A 14354-nucleotide genomic window follows, 5' to 3' on the forward strand; every position below is an offset into this window, starting at 1 on the left:
TTAGCATATTGCTTGCTTTTTCTTATTTATTTTTTTAATAGAGCGCTCACAAGAATTGGCTCGTCTTTTAGTCATCAAAACATGTCTTTATTGCTTTTGCAACTGCAAATAGAAAAACACCCTTACCCGTGTTTCCTCTTATTTAACATTCAACAATTGTGAACACCAGAACCCGGTGGCATGGCATGGTGGTCGACTGGTTAACACGTCTGCTACACAGTGCAGAGGTCATGGGTTTGATTGTGGGCCCTAGCCTTTGGGTGTTGAGTTCTCCCTGTGCTTGTGTGGGTTCTCCGGTTCCCTCCAACATTCCAAAAACATGCATAGTAGGTTGATGGATCACTCACACTCACACTAAGTTGTCCGTTAGTGTGATTGTGAGTGTAAATGATTGTTTGTCTACGTGTGCCTTGCAATTGGCTAGCACACCAGTTCAGAGTGTACCTCGCCAACTACCTGAAGTCACCTGGCAAGTCTCCAAACCAATCTGTTGGGTCAAAATAATTAACCCAGCCCATTGGACAAAAAGAACCCAATCTGCTCACAGCGAGTGGGTTAGAAAATTAACAACTCAAATTGAAGAAGAATAATTCATGGCTCATTTGCCTTTATTTTAGCGGAAGCCCAACAAGACCAAAACATGTGTGCGTAATAAATTATATTGTTTGTTGTAATACAGATGAATTTATTACTTGTTTTTGTTTTAAAAAAAAACATGAAAAAAGGATTTTGAAAAAAACACCACGTTAAATTGCAATTACATCGGGGGTGGAGGGGGGATCACAAGTAGTTAATTTTTCTCAATCATTTAGCTTTAATGTCTATCATAACAAGATGCGGGGGGAAAAAAGAAAAAGATGAAAATAGGATTCTATGCCCCGTTCCTCACTCTTTGACTTTGATTATTATTTTGTCATATTCAATTGCAGTTTTCCTCGTATGTCAGGGCAAGGCACAACCTTTTTGGCAAAGTTACATTCCCACCAAAGATTTTCTTGAGGCTTCATCCATGGAACAGCGGGTGCGTTTTAGGGGGTGGGTTAGCTTCCCTTTTGCTCATTTTTTACGCTCCTCAATCTGCTCCACCTTGCTGGACTCATCCACCACTTTGCCGTTGATCATCGTCTGAGTGACCACCTTGACAATCTTCCGAGTGCGCACGTCGGGCTCTTCTGAGAGGGGGGGGGTGGAAACAACATAGTTAGCTGAATTCATTTTGTCATTTAATTTGTACTGCAACCGAACTCGTAATCCAGTTTACTCGGATATCAAATCAGTGTTCCCCATTGAAAGGAATTGACGTTCATCCAGCCCCACCGAAATTTTTTTCATTAAAAAAAATACAGGTGGCACTTTAACGTCCAACATAAAAGATGCAAGTATAAAATAAACACATTTCCTCGATATAACAGAATTAATTAATACCTTAAAAATATTAAATACATCATGTAAAATATGATTGTTGAAATTATCCAATCCAAAATGTATGTGCAACAATTTTAATACCGAATTTCTGAATCGACTTAAGCAAATTTGGGACTCACTTTTAGGAGGTGGCGGAATTTCTTTCACCCTGCAGGACAAGAATTTCGTTCAGAACCAGTTTGTGTTTTTACATCTCCCTCACGCCACTCCATTTAAAAGTGATCTTACGTTTCCTCTCCTTCCAGCAGCTTCCTGTATGTGGCGATCTCCATCTCCAGGTTCTGCTTGATGCGCAGCAGCTGCTCATAGTCGGTCTTGTGGCGCTGCATGTCCAGGCGCAGCTGCGACAGCTCGTCCTCCAGCTGCGACAGCCCCACCTGCAGGCGATCCATTTCCACCGAGTACTTGTGGCCCGTCTCTGCAAGGTTGCCCTCCAGCACGTCCACCTGGGAAACGCACAATGCAGGTATTATCAGTGTCTTGATCATCCCGCGTTGATGGACGCTGTCTCACGACACGGCCGTGTTCATGCCCACAACGGCGCAAAAGCACTCTTTTTTAAATGCATCACACTGCGCCAGGTAGGACGAGTTTGCTAAAATAGGCATTCGGACGGGGCCTCAGCGACCTCACGGTAAACAGACACGGCACCAACTGCCCAGAGAATTATATCTCCACTGTGATGAATACGCTTCACATATGTGTGCTGAGCAAACACGAATCATCGCATGCATGCTCAAATTGTTTGCGCACGGTGTATGTCACCGTGCGCCTTCATAACTGCTGCGTCACAGTGATTGATTAGAGCACAATGAATGTCACCGGGTGAGTACATTTTATGCTGCTACAAAAACAAAAGTTTTGAGAGCTTGAAAGAAGCCTGCTTCAATGCCAATGGAGCTTGGCTATGCGCTGCGCTATTTCATTGATGTCATAGATTACATTCATTCATTCATCTTCCGAGCCGCTTGATCCTCACTAGGGTCGCGGGGGGTGCTGGAGCCTATCCCAGCCGTCTTCGGCCAGTAGGCGGGGGACACCCTGAATCGGGTGCCAGCCAATCGCAGGGTACACAGAAACGAACAACCATTCGCACTCACACTCACACCTAGGGAAAATTTAGAGTGTTCAATCAGCCTGCCACGCATGTTTTTGGAATGTGGGAGGAAACCGGAGCACCCGGAGAAAACCCACGCAGGCCCGGGGAGAACATGCAAACTCCACACAGGGAGGCCGGAGCCGGAATCGAACTCGGTACCTATGCACTGTGAAGCCGACGTGCTAACCACTGGACTACCGAGCCGCCCTCATAGATTACAGTCACCATCAATTCATCACATTTTTTGGGGGTACTTGCAGCAAATCTCAGCGTCGGGATTGGCCATTAACAGGGGCAAATGGGGGGGGGGGGGGAGCAGATAAAATCACAGCGGGTGATTTTGGTGAACGCGGGTGTGTCGGTGCTGGCGCTTACCTGCTTGCGAAGACTCTCCATCTCCACCTCAAGTGCCTGCAGGAAACGTCGCCTCTCGCTCAGCTCACTTTGGGCGCAGCGGAGTGCCTCGTTGTTCACCTTCACCTCCGACTGCACAGCGTCCAGCTACACACACACACACATACACCACATACAGTAGTTATCCCAATATTGAGGGGGAAAAGCAGTTTGATTCATTTTCATAATTTCTCAACTGAACATTATAAAACACAAAAACAATCATTTAAAAAAAATCGGAAGTGGAGCGAGGCAACACTGTCTAGGAAGAGCATTTGCTGAAAAGCGACTGACCTTCTTGAGGTACCAGGCCTCGGCCTCCTCCTTGTTCTTGCGTGCGATGCCCTCATACTGGACTCTGAGCTGGGCCATGACGGCACCCAAATCCGGGCCCTGAGCGGCGTCCACCTCCACGTTCACCTGCTCGTTAGCCAGGCGGACCTTCAAGGAGCTCTTCTCCTAGTACCGAGACAAAACGTCTTGATTCATATAGCGCTTTCACAACCGAACGGTTCACACCAATAAAAAACAGGAACCAGCACCCATATATCTTAAACTGAGCTTGATCCACCTTAACAGACAATTCTTGCTTAATATCTTGACCGTCACGTTATGCGTAGCGGCCCTTGGTGCTTAGAGCCTGATTGGTTCTCGGTTGTTTTTTCTTGCGTTGCGTTTCTACTTTCCCTTTTTGAAGGTGTGGCTGTGCACATTTGATTTTTTTTTCCCCAGTGTCATCGCTGTCCAAACATTGTAGGTCTGTTCCAGCTGCGTCACCGATAGCAAAACCAAACATGAGAGGACGCTTTTACAACCACTATCACCATAGCTGCACCAATGGCCCAGCTGTGGTGCCTTTGTACCTAATGGACATCCTTCTTGCAAAGTCCTTCTAATGCACTTTATGGACTCTTATGGATGGCAAAGACCAAAGGAAAACATGTAGTAGTGCCCCGAGAGAACTCTGAACTCTCAAATCAATTCATCCCATTGAATGAATGGAAAATTCCATGAACGCGTTCGAAATAAATATCATCATATAAATATCAGCATAATTTCTGGAGAAGTGCTCCGAGATTGAAACAATTCCAAAGCCTCACCTCATCGTGGTTCTTCTTGAGGAAGTAGAGCTCCTCCTTGAGGCTGTCCAGGTCCCCTCTCAGCATAGATGTGATCTGGTCGTGGTCGGACTTGGCTCGTCTCAAGGCTTGGCAATCGCGCTCGACTGACTGACACAAGGCGACCTCCGCCTCCCACCTGGGCCAACAGAAATATCCCCAAATAGTATTACGGTACTGTACTTGAAGAAAGTCCATAGAAATACACAGTATGCCAATTTTATGACCTTGTTCTCTTACAGAACAGTCCTGGGGCACCAGCCTCTCTCTAGTGATACGGTGATAGGGATTTTTGAGGGACCAGTATCGATGATACCCAAACTTAGACCAGTACTCCTACAGCTGTTATCCACATGAATGCTGATATGAATGTCAATATCAATATTAAATAAATATAGGGACAGTAATGTAGATACTGATATCAATTCTGAAGAAAAAAATATCAGCATATATCACAATGCATGGTATCATTCTCTTGCAATGCACCATCTTCTAGTAGTGTGTGAAACTTTTGGTATTCATGCGATATCAAGTACAGTATCACCAAAATTTTAGGAATTAATTTAGCAACAAAAATGTAAAGTAAAGTAAATAAAAAATACACAACTACTTAAAAAAAAAAAATATATATATATATATATATATATATATATATATATATATATATATATATATATATATATATATATATATATTGATGCATCCGTGGATTTTCTTTCAAACGGCTGACCAATTTCCTGTACAATTTTAGGCATCTGTCCTTGAAATTTTTGCTGCGTGTTGCAAAACATCATGCCAATTGAAGTCGCAACACGATAGGCGGCAGAGAGTGTATCCCGAATGGAATGTCTCAAATGGACGCACTCCGCCACTGTCATTTCGCACGCTGGCTGGAAAAGCCATTAAATCAAATGGCTTGGCAGTCTGGCGTTCTCGTGTGAAGACGAATACTGTGTGCGTGTGTTTGTGCATCTCACTTGACCCTGAAGTCGTCGGCCGCCAGCTTGGCGTTGTCGATCTCCAGCATGATGCGGGCATTCTCCAGGGTTCTCTTCCGAACCTAAGGAATCCACATGGCGGAGCGGTTAGTCGCTCCTGCCAATCAAGTTGGCAAAGTGAAAAATCTCATTGTTTTTTTATCTGGATTACATATAATTTATTGAATGTTTATGCAGGGAGCTAGGTACTGTAAGCACGTAGATAGGGGGATAGGAGGTTAGACACATGGGTAACTATGTCGTTTTGGTAGATTGATGAGTATGTAGGTAGAGGGGGAAGTAGGTAGGTAATAACTAAGTAGGCAGGTAGGTAGTTCAAAAGCTTGGTGGGTAAGTAGTTAGGTAGGCTGATAGCTTGGTACTGTAGATAGCTAGATAGATTTGGGTAAATAAATAGTTTGGTGGGTAGGTAGTTTGAACGCTTGGTAGGTAGATACGTGAGTTGCTAGCTAGCTAGATTTGGGTAAGTAAATAGTTTGGTGGGTAGGTAGTTTGAACGCTTGGTAGGTAGATACGTGAGTTGCTAGCTAGCTAGATTTGGGTAAGTAAATAGTTTGGTGGGTAGGTAGTTTGAACGCTTGGTAGGTAGATACGTGAGTTGCTAGCTAGCTAGATTTGGGTAAGTAAATAGTTTGGTGGGTAGGTAGTTTGAACGCTTGGTGGGTAGATACGTGAGTTGCTAGCTAGATAGATTTGGGTAAGTAAATTGGTGGGTAGGTAGTTTGGACGCTTGGTAGGTAGATACGTGAGTTGCTAGCTAGCTAGATTTGGGTAAGTAAATAGTTTGGTGGGTAGGTAGTTTTAACGCTTGATAGGTAGATACGTGAGTTGGTAGCTATTTAGCTGGGCAAGCAGGTAGATATCTGGGTCAGTCATTTGTTAGACTGATCGGTGGGTGGTTAAGTATTTCTGTAGGTATGTACTGTCGGTAGTTAGTAGGTAGATTGATCGGTAGGTGAAGTTGTAGGTAGTTTGGTCGGTTTCGAGGTCGTTAAGCTAGGAGATACCGGTAGTTATGTATTGTGTTGCTTTTGCAGCTTCCAAGGGTCTGACCTCCTGCCCGATGGCGTGCGCCTGAGCCATCATATTGTCCACGTCGTGTCCCTTGGGCTGCTTCTCAGTGATCAGCTGTTTGATCTTCAGCTCCAGCTCGGCGTTGGACCTCTCCAGGGAGCGCACCTTGTCCAGGTAGTTGGCCAGACGGTCGTTCAGACCCCGCATGGTCTCCTTCTCACTGGCCCCCGCCCCCAGCCCGTTCAGGGACGGGCCGGCGCCCAGCAGGTGGAGCCCGTTGCCCACCGACATGGAGCGCGACAGCGATCGGGCGCCGGCCGTGGACGCGGCCGGTCTGGAGCGCGCGACGCCGCGGGCGCCGTCCCTCGCTGACACGCTGGAGAAGGACGGCTGGCGTCCAGAGTAGCTGCGTACGGACAGCGTTGAGGCCATCCTCCTGCCATTTTTGCACATACAGGCCACGGTCATATCGTGGCTAACTCTTGCTTTGAACTGCTATTTTGAAACCCGACCTGCCTTGAACTTTTATCTCAAAACCTTACTTCCTTGAAACCCAATTTTAAAACCCGATTTTCAAACCTTTATTTGAAACCCTGTCTTAATACCTTATATTTAAACCCTACTGTGAAACCTTCATGACAACTAGAAAGTGTACTTTGAAACAAATACATATAATCATCTAAAAACATTTTTGAACTATAATGAACCAAATTTGAACCATTTATTACTCTAAACATCCCCTTCAGTGCTATTACTGTTTTTTTTTTTTCTTTCTACCCTTATGATCCATTCGTCAGACTTACGTGATTGCTGTAGCTGCGGATCTGCTGACGATTTCCCAAAAGTGTCCAGGTCGTGGGAAGCGGGGCTGCACAGGATCGCCTCTCTGTCCCTTAGGGTGGAGACGATGAGAACGAGGAGGAGGAAGAGGAGGCGGCAACACGACACCGTGGACGAGGAAAAAGTTGCCTACCTCAACCCAACCTGCAGAAAGGTTGATTGTGACAATGACAAAACTACTTCAATGGAAGTATAGATCCAAATCCTGTTTCTCCATTGTAATGAATGGAAATGCTGTTAATCCTTTTCCAGCCTCCCCCCCAAATTTTTTCTTGTAGATAAAAAAAAATGCACTCTTTAATATTGTACTCTTTAAAGACACGTGAAAATAACAATTATGTAGAATTCAAAAGGATTCATCAGATTTTGTCACACTTTATCATGCACTTTAGTGTACATTCTGCTGCTGCCTACCTTGGCCACCGGGGGGCGGTATAAGAAAGATGTACAGTACTGTACATAGACGTCTGGACACAGAGGATAAAGCATTCATGACTGTGAGTACTGTTATATTGAATATCTAAATGTGTTGCTGCACTGTTTGTGTGCAATCGGTTTTTGCATGAATATTATACTAAGCGTCAATGAAATGTATATTTTAGAATATTCTGTAGTTCAATTGAAAAATGTTCACAAAATTTGAATTTAAAACTTATCAAAATCATTTGAATCTCAACTTGAAGAAAATACTCAATAAAATGTAATTGGATTCTCTATTTTCTTTCACAGTCTGAACATGCAGTATATTTTTTGTTTTTAAAATTCCTTTGATATCCATCCATCCATCCATCCATCCATCCATCCATCCATTTTCCGAACCGCTTGATCCTCACTAGGATCGCGGGGGGTGCTGGAGCCTATCCCAGCCGTCTTCGGGCAGTAGGCGGGGGACACCCTGAATCAGTTGCCATCCAATCGCAGGGCACACGGAGACGAACAACCATCCACGCTCACACTCACACCTAGGGACAATTTTAGAGTGTCCAATCAGGCCCGGGGAGAACATGCAAACTCCACACAGGGAGGCCGGAGCTGGAATCGAACCCGGTACCTCTGCACTGAGAAGCCGACGTGCTAACCACTGGGCTCATATGTGAAAAGTATTTCCGTTTATAGCACAGCGCCTCTTGTAACAATGCATGGAGTAGAAAGTAGACATGTCTGTTGCCAAACACGGAGAGGTTAAAAATATACTCGAGTAAAGTACACCGACCTGAAAAATCGAGCTAAGTACGTGAGTGAAGCACTCGCGCAACAATGGCCCCGCAAGACGGGGACGTGAGAAGCGGGGCTTGGCGATGGGAACAAAGGTGCCAAAGAATTGAGGAGAAAGCAAACCCCTGAGAAATGAAAGGGCGTTCCCGGCCCTGAAGTGGAAAGCAGGTTTTGCGTGCACAAAGCACTCACGCACAGCCATGTTGACTCTTCTACTGTATATTCAGGCCATATTGACTTACATTTCCTGTAAGCTATCCCTCATCACAAAGTGTATTTGCCAAGCCCCAAAATTGGCCATACCGCAGTTATCAAGAGTCCACTGCATATAATTGACCATTTAGACACGTGTGAGGGAAACGTGTTATTAGCAATAATAGAAAACATAAAAAGCTCAATAATTGTCTCATTTTTATTTCTTTATCAATTCATACAATGACGCTATTTTTAATAGGATATCAGTTCGTATTAAGTCACCTTAATGTGATTAACTAACCACATATTGGCAGTTTTTTTGTACTTTTTAAAATAAATGTATTCTTTTGAAATACATGTCTGTCGATATATTTACCGGTACATGATTTTTGTAATGAAAATTATTTTCAATCCATGAGTGAAAATGAAACAACGGCCTCCATATCGGTTCCTCAATGACACTTTATTGTGACTTCATAGGGTGGCTTTATTTTCTTACCTAATAGCACAATCAATTAAAAGTAATTGCATCAGCAACCTTCTTCGTATATTTTTTAAAATGTGATCTAAGAGTACAGTATCGGTGTGTGCGTACGGGGGTGCGGGTGGGGGGGTTAGTATCCGTATGCTCTCCAGGGAAGAAAAGATCGTATGACCATGACTGGCTGACCTGGTTCAGTGACTCACATACAGTAGAACAACTTCCGTTATGTACCGAATTTGTTCTATTCTTTACTTGCATTAGTCAGAGCAACTAATACCCAACACACACAAAAAAAAGGTGTCCACACCGCATCAAATGCACAGGCACCTTTAACATGACTTATATCTTATCGCTACAGATCTTCTATCCGTAGTCAAATGAATCTTATTATTCAACGCCTTCCCCATATTAGATGCCTGATACTCTCTGCGATTCAATTGACGAAGAAAACAAGAAGAAAAACAAAATCCCAGAGTCATTTACGGGAGGAAATGTTCCATTTGTTTTTTTCCTGGTCTCATAGTGAGGGCTGTGCTGTACAACTGCTGCCCCCTTTTGGATACAATACACACTACAACACGGGTCCGGTGGTTCTCGAAAACATTCATAGATTGAAGAGTATATTTGTCAGTGTATAGGTGTGTAGCATGTGTGCAAAGACACATGATCAAAGAAACAAAGAAAAAAACTTATCGAGGGCAAAAAAATGTGTGTGTGCGTGCATGCGTGCATGCGTGTCAGTGTTTTCCCAGTGTCCCCTTCATTCGGCAGGACGACAACATCACAGGCATATATTCTTTATCCACCACGAGAAATGATGAACATGGCAGCATCTTACTGAGTCGCAGTCGAAGAAGAAGTTACGCTCTTCTTCATGATTTGCTTTTCAAAAGTTTGCTGCGGCATCTGTTGGGGTGGTGTGTTAAACCACACTTGTATCTCAGATTTTTGCTCTTATCTCAAGACTAAGCATCAGACAAGCAACGGCTTGCTTCTTCTTAAAAAAAAATAAATAAAATTCAAGGCACTCGAATAGCAAGGCTCCACTGCAGTCAATAACTTGAAGATATATTGAGTGGGACAACTGATTATGTCAGTTAATCATGACAACGGCCATCGTAACCAAATCTACAGATCCACTACTAATAAAGTTGAAAAATTAAGACAAAAAAGTCGACAGCACATGAGCATATTTCAGTGTATTTGTCCTCTAATGAATGTGATTACTGAGCAATCAGGGGTGTATTCATTCGCGCTAGGGTTCCGCTTTCATGTTCGAGCACTCCGGGATGCCAATCACGGCGGCGGACATTCATAAAAATGCGCCTCAAACGCTGGATTTCATAGTTTCGCGTTTCGACGCTGATTTGTTTTGTTCAGTGTAGTGCTGGCAGGTGGCCCGAAATTGCGTATGGGGAGGATCAGCGTTCCTCTTGGCAGCAAGATGTCCGCTTGTGTGCCGATGTTAGCATGCTGCTAATCGTTACTAATTACAGCATCAAGTTTGACGTCAGTTTAACTCCTTCGCCGGTAATTACAAAATAGATGAGCTAGCAACACCACTTTCATGTGTCCACCCCCAAAAAATGTCATTTTATTGTTTTATTTGAAAGGGACAATGCAAATTGATGAACGGCGATACAATATTTGCGTAAATATGGCCAAGTTAGCATAGAGCTAATTTGGCAGATAACATAAAACATAGAGTCATACAACACGTAATAAAATAAATAAACACATAAATCTTTAAATAATTCACACTTTCACGTTTAATCAACCGTCTAAAGCGCCTAAGTGCAAGTAGTAAAGTGCATTCCGTTTTTTTTTAAGACCGTGTTTGTCCATCTTCGCGCCAGTGAATCCTCTCATATTGGCTGCACACGTGAGCAGAGGTCATCATCATCCTCCTCCTCCTTATTTGCCGTCAGTCAGGGTGACAAGTCGAGATCCTTCATGCCAAGAGCTCCAATAAGTTGTCAAATCAGCGGCCATTAGACACATCGATCACCCAAAATTGGCGGTGCTAATGCGCCCGTTTGCGGCTACTCAAGAAAAGCACTTTTCATGTCAACGGCAGACTTTTAAAGACGGCCTCCTTGTTATTCAATATCTATTTACATCAGAATGTACAAGCAAGTTGTTTTCGTCGAGTGCTCTTTTGGGTCTATTTTGTCACAATGACACAAAAACAGAAGACGTTAAAAGTTGCTTTTGTGCTCTTACACGACACAAAAACAAAAACTATTTATAGCCCGGCCAATAATGTAACCATTTAATTTTGTGTGTTTGTTAGTTTGTAACCATTTTAGGCTTATTTCTAAAATACTCCACCGGTAGCGGGAAGAGGAAGTTGCTTTTTGTAGCGAGCACGACAATTCTGGAACCAAACCTGCAACAAACCGGACATATCGTCAAGTACGTTTAATTCCTTGGAGTTTTTATAGATTTTTATTATTTTTTTTTTCAATATATCAATGAGTTTGTACCTGTATAACGCGCCGACTCAATCCCGTTATTTCTGCCAGTTTCTGCAGCGTCACGGCATCGGGGTTGTTGTCCTGGGCAAACTGGCTCTGCATCACCTGCACAGACACGTCGACGAGAATCATGAATTGAGCACCCTGTGAATATTCTCATTCGTCCCGGGTCATTTCATGCTCGGGGCGGGAATCAATCGCAACTGGACTATTGTTGGTTGTCTTGGTACGAATCATCTTGTATCTGAGCGGGCTTCATCAGTTTATTCAACTTGTGCTAGTTCGGACTGCAGCAGCTCGAGTGCAAAACAGTCCTGTTGACATCCGTTAAGTGCCCTGCGGATCAGCTTTTGTGCGGTCAAGTTTATAGTCTATAGCAGGGGTGTCCAAACTTTTTGCCAAGGGGGCCAGATTTTATGTGGTAAAATGTCGGGGGGCCGACCTTGGCTGACATTCTTTACATTGAACAACAATATTGTTCAACAAATTTTAGTAAGCCAGTATGTTTCACATTTCCATTTTTATTTTAATTTCAACAATCTTAAGAATTTCTTTTGGTTCATTTGAAACAGGAATTTGAAATATGACATATCAGTCAATATAAAAACGGAGTGATGTCTTGTTAACTCGTGAGTGATGCCCTCTAGTGTCTAAATGCTATTACTCATTTAGTGAATGCTATTACTCATTTAGCCACTAGAGGGAAGCAGTACTCTATGAAACATCACTCACCAGTCTACGAGACCTCAGTCAATGCAACACGTGTTCCATTGCGCCCAACCTGCGGGCCAGGCGGCACTGATTTTATGACGGGGGCCGAGGGCCGGATTAAATTTGACCGCGGGCCGGACTTTGGACATGACTGGTCTATAGCTTAGTATATGGTCTATGGTCATATGGTCGAGTTCATGGTCTATGGTCAGGTGATCTCTGGTCAAGTATTCTGGTCATGTTCTGTGGTCACATTTTTTGGTCTGTGGTTGGGTCAGTAGCGTCTGGTGATTGGTCAAGTCTATGGTCAGGTCAAGGTATTTGTCAAAGGTTTCTGACCGACAGTCAGGTTAATGGTCGATAGCGCCACCAACCTGTAGCTGCTCCACCGTGAATGATGTTCGCGCCCTCTTGGCAGGCTTAGGCCGGCTGTCCTGGTCAGAGGGCAGAGCCCCTTCCAGGGTCAGACCAGTTCCTGGAGGGAGGAGCAAGAGTCAAGGAGGATCCTGTTACATTTGATTCTCATGCTAGCCGCTCCAGTATGAACCAAATATGCCTCTTTTTGGAATATAAGTCAGAGTACCCGGGGGAAAAAAACCCATAAGCATGCGGAGAACGTGCAAAATCCACGCAGGAAGTTCCGCTTCAAAAACCCAACATCCATTTGAGGCATACGACTGTCCGTGTTTTATGTTATGTGTTGTGTTTATTATTTTACTTTGTTAACTGTTTTGTTAAGCGCTTTGTTACAGCGGCCGCTATTGTGAAAGCGCTATATAAATCGGCATGTATTGTATTGTATTAGGCGGCCCGGTAGCCCAGTGGTTAGCACGTCGGCTTCACAGTGCAGAGGTGCCGGGTTCGATTCCAGCTCCGGCCTCCCTGTGTGGAGTTTGCATGTTCTCCCCAGGCCTGCGTGGGTTTTCTCCGGGTGCTCCGGTTTCCTCCCACATTCCAAAAACATGCGTGGCAGGCTGATTGAACACTCTAAATTGTCCGTAGGTGTGAGTGTGAGCGTGGATGGTTGTTCGTCTATGTGTGCCCTGCGATTGGCTGGCAACCGATTCAGGGTGTCCCCCGCCTACTGCCCGAAGACAGCTGGGATAGGCTCCAGCACCCCCCGCGACCCTAGTGAGGATCAAGCGGCTCGGAAGATGAATGAATGAATGAATTGTATTGTATTGTATTGTATAGTATAGTCCTCGGGATATGTTACGGTTACGATTTTGATTGAAATCGTCCCGGACTGTTTGGGTGCATTCGAGTTGACAAGAAGAAGCGCTGAGGAAGGACGTGGACTGTTTGAGCATTAGCTTCTCACGCTAGCCACTGGATTTTAGCTGTCTAGGAGCCTCTTTCAACCGTACCGTTTTGAGCGGCCCTATGTAGGTTGAGTAGCACAGCGTCGTAGTGGGCGCGACACAGCACCCTGCCCTCCACCAGGCCGAACTCCTCGCCCGTGGACAGCTGACGCTTGCAGGCGAAGCAGGCAAAGCAGGCCAGGTGGTAAACGCTGCCTCGCGCCCGCCGTACCCAATCGCTGGCGTACACCTGACGACCGCACTGGGTGCACTGGGTGCCAAACCTGCTACACAACATGGGAACATTGTTAAATCGACACTGTGTCACCCGGACTGACGAGTGTTTGTCCAGTTACGAGCCGTCAATTAGTTGATCTATCTATCGATCCATCGCTTGCTTTGACGTCCCGCCCTAAGCCGCAGACTGTTAACGTCACAAATACAACACAGAGATCATTTTCATCATGACTCGTTCTCAACCAATTCAAACCATTCCCACTTCAAAAACTTCTTTATTCCGCACATCTTGAGAAATGTGACACCTCACCGAGTCCTAAGCCCTTCAATAAAACCTCATTCTGTCGTTTGTTTTGTTTCGTCTTACCTGAAGTAGTCCAACTTGCAGTAGACTTGTTTGTTCTTCACGTAGCAGCTGCTTTGCTGGCGCAGCGAAGTCCTGCACACGGAGCACTCCAAGCAGCCCAAATGCCAGTGGAGCTCGTTCACCTTTGACGCGCACGCACAAAAATGTTAATTTCAAGTACAACTGCAGAAGTAAATGAAAGATGGGCGCGTGTGTGTGTGTGTGTGTGCGCGTGGGGACCTTGAGCAGGTATCGGTCATGGATGCCCACGCCGCAGTTGACGCACAGCTGCGGCCGCTGCTGAGGCTTCTCGGCCGCGGGTGGTGGACAGCGGCGGGCTGCCTGCGGAGGGCTGCGCACCCGAGCCGCCTGCCTCACCTCCGAATTGGACTGCGCCGGAGGTGTCCGTAGATTTCGGGTGAGCAGTACAGCACACACGCTCCATTTATTGTTACCGCTTATTTTAAAATATTTGGTACAGTAGATTTTAATGCTGCATGC

At 44.9% G+C, this 14354-nt stretch overlaps 2 protein-coding genes and 1 long non-coding RNA gene across 4 annotated transcripts; 1 reads left to right on the plus strand and 2 right to left on the minus strand.

Moving 5' to 3' along the window:
* Window positions 1-576: 576 nt before the first annotated feature.
* On the minus strand, window positions 577-7014 carry krt1-c5 (keratin, type 1, gene c5). 2 transcript variants are annotated; one of them, XM_052067534.1, is made up of 9 exons: window positions 6851-7014; window positions 6087-6483; window positions 5013-5095; window positions 4018-4174; window positions 3212-3376; window positions 2900-3025; window positions 1654-1871; window positions 1545-1573; window positions 577-1169 (listed from the first exon to the last, which is right to left on the minus strand). In XM_052067534.1, the coding sequence occupies exons 2-9, from the start codon at window positions 6477-6479 to the stop codon at window positions 1057-1059; spliced, it is 1284 nt and encodes a 427-aa protein (XP_051923494.1). In that variant the 5' UTR covers window positions 6480-6483; window positions 6851-7014; the 3' UTR covers window positions 577-1056. The 2 variants fall into 2 exon arrangements, with proteins under 2 accessions (XP_051923494.1, XP_051923493.1); XM_052067533.1 differs by having other exon boundaries at window positions 577-1172; window positions 6851-7009.
* LOC127601876 (uncharacterized) lies at window positions 1815-7380 on the plus strand. Its single transcript, XR_007962667.1, has 3 exons — window positions 1815-1891; window positions 6071-6221; window positions 7280-7380. It is a non-coding gene; the product is annotated as an uncharacterized LOC127601876 (long non-coding RNA).
* Window positions 7381-10358: 2978 nt separating this feature from the next.
* Window positions 10359-13604, minus strand: lhx6b (LIM homeobox 6b). The gene is made up of 4 exons (XM_052068862.1): window positions 13337-13604; window positions 12344-12444; window positions 11268-11363; window positions 10359-11170 (listed from the first exon to the last, which is right to left on the minus strand). Exons 1-4 carry the CDS (start codon window positions 13566-13568, stop codon window positions 11099-11101), a joined length of 501 nt encoding a protein of 166 aa, XP_051924822.1. The 5' UTR covers window positions 13569-13604; the 3' UTR covers window positions 10359-11098.
* Between the last annotated feature and the right edge of the window lie 750 nt (window positions 13605-14354).

This window comes from Hippocampus zosterae, chromosome 6 (assembly GCF_025434085.1).
Source record: "Hippocampus zosterae strain Florida chromosome 6, ASM2543408v3, whole genome shotgun sequence".
Classification (NCBI taxonomy): domain Eukaryota; kingdom Metazoa; phylum Chordata; class Actinopteri; order Syngnathiformes; family Syngnathidae; genus Hippocampus; species Hippocampus zosterae.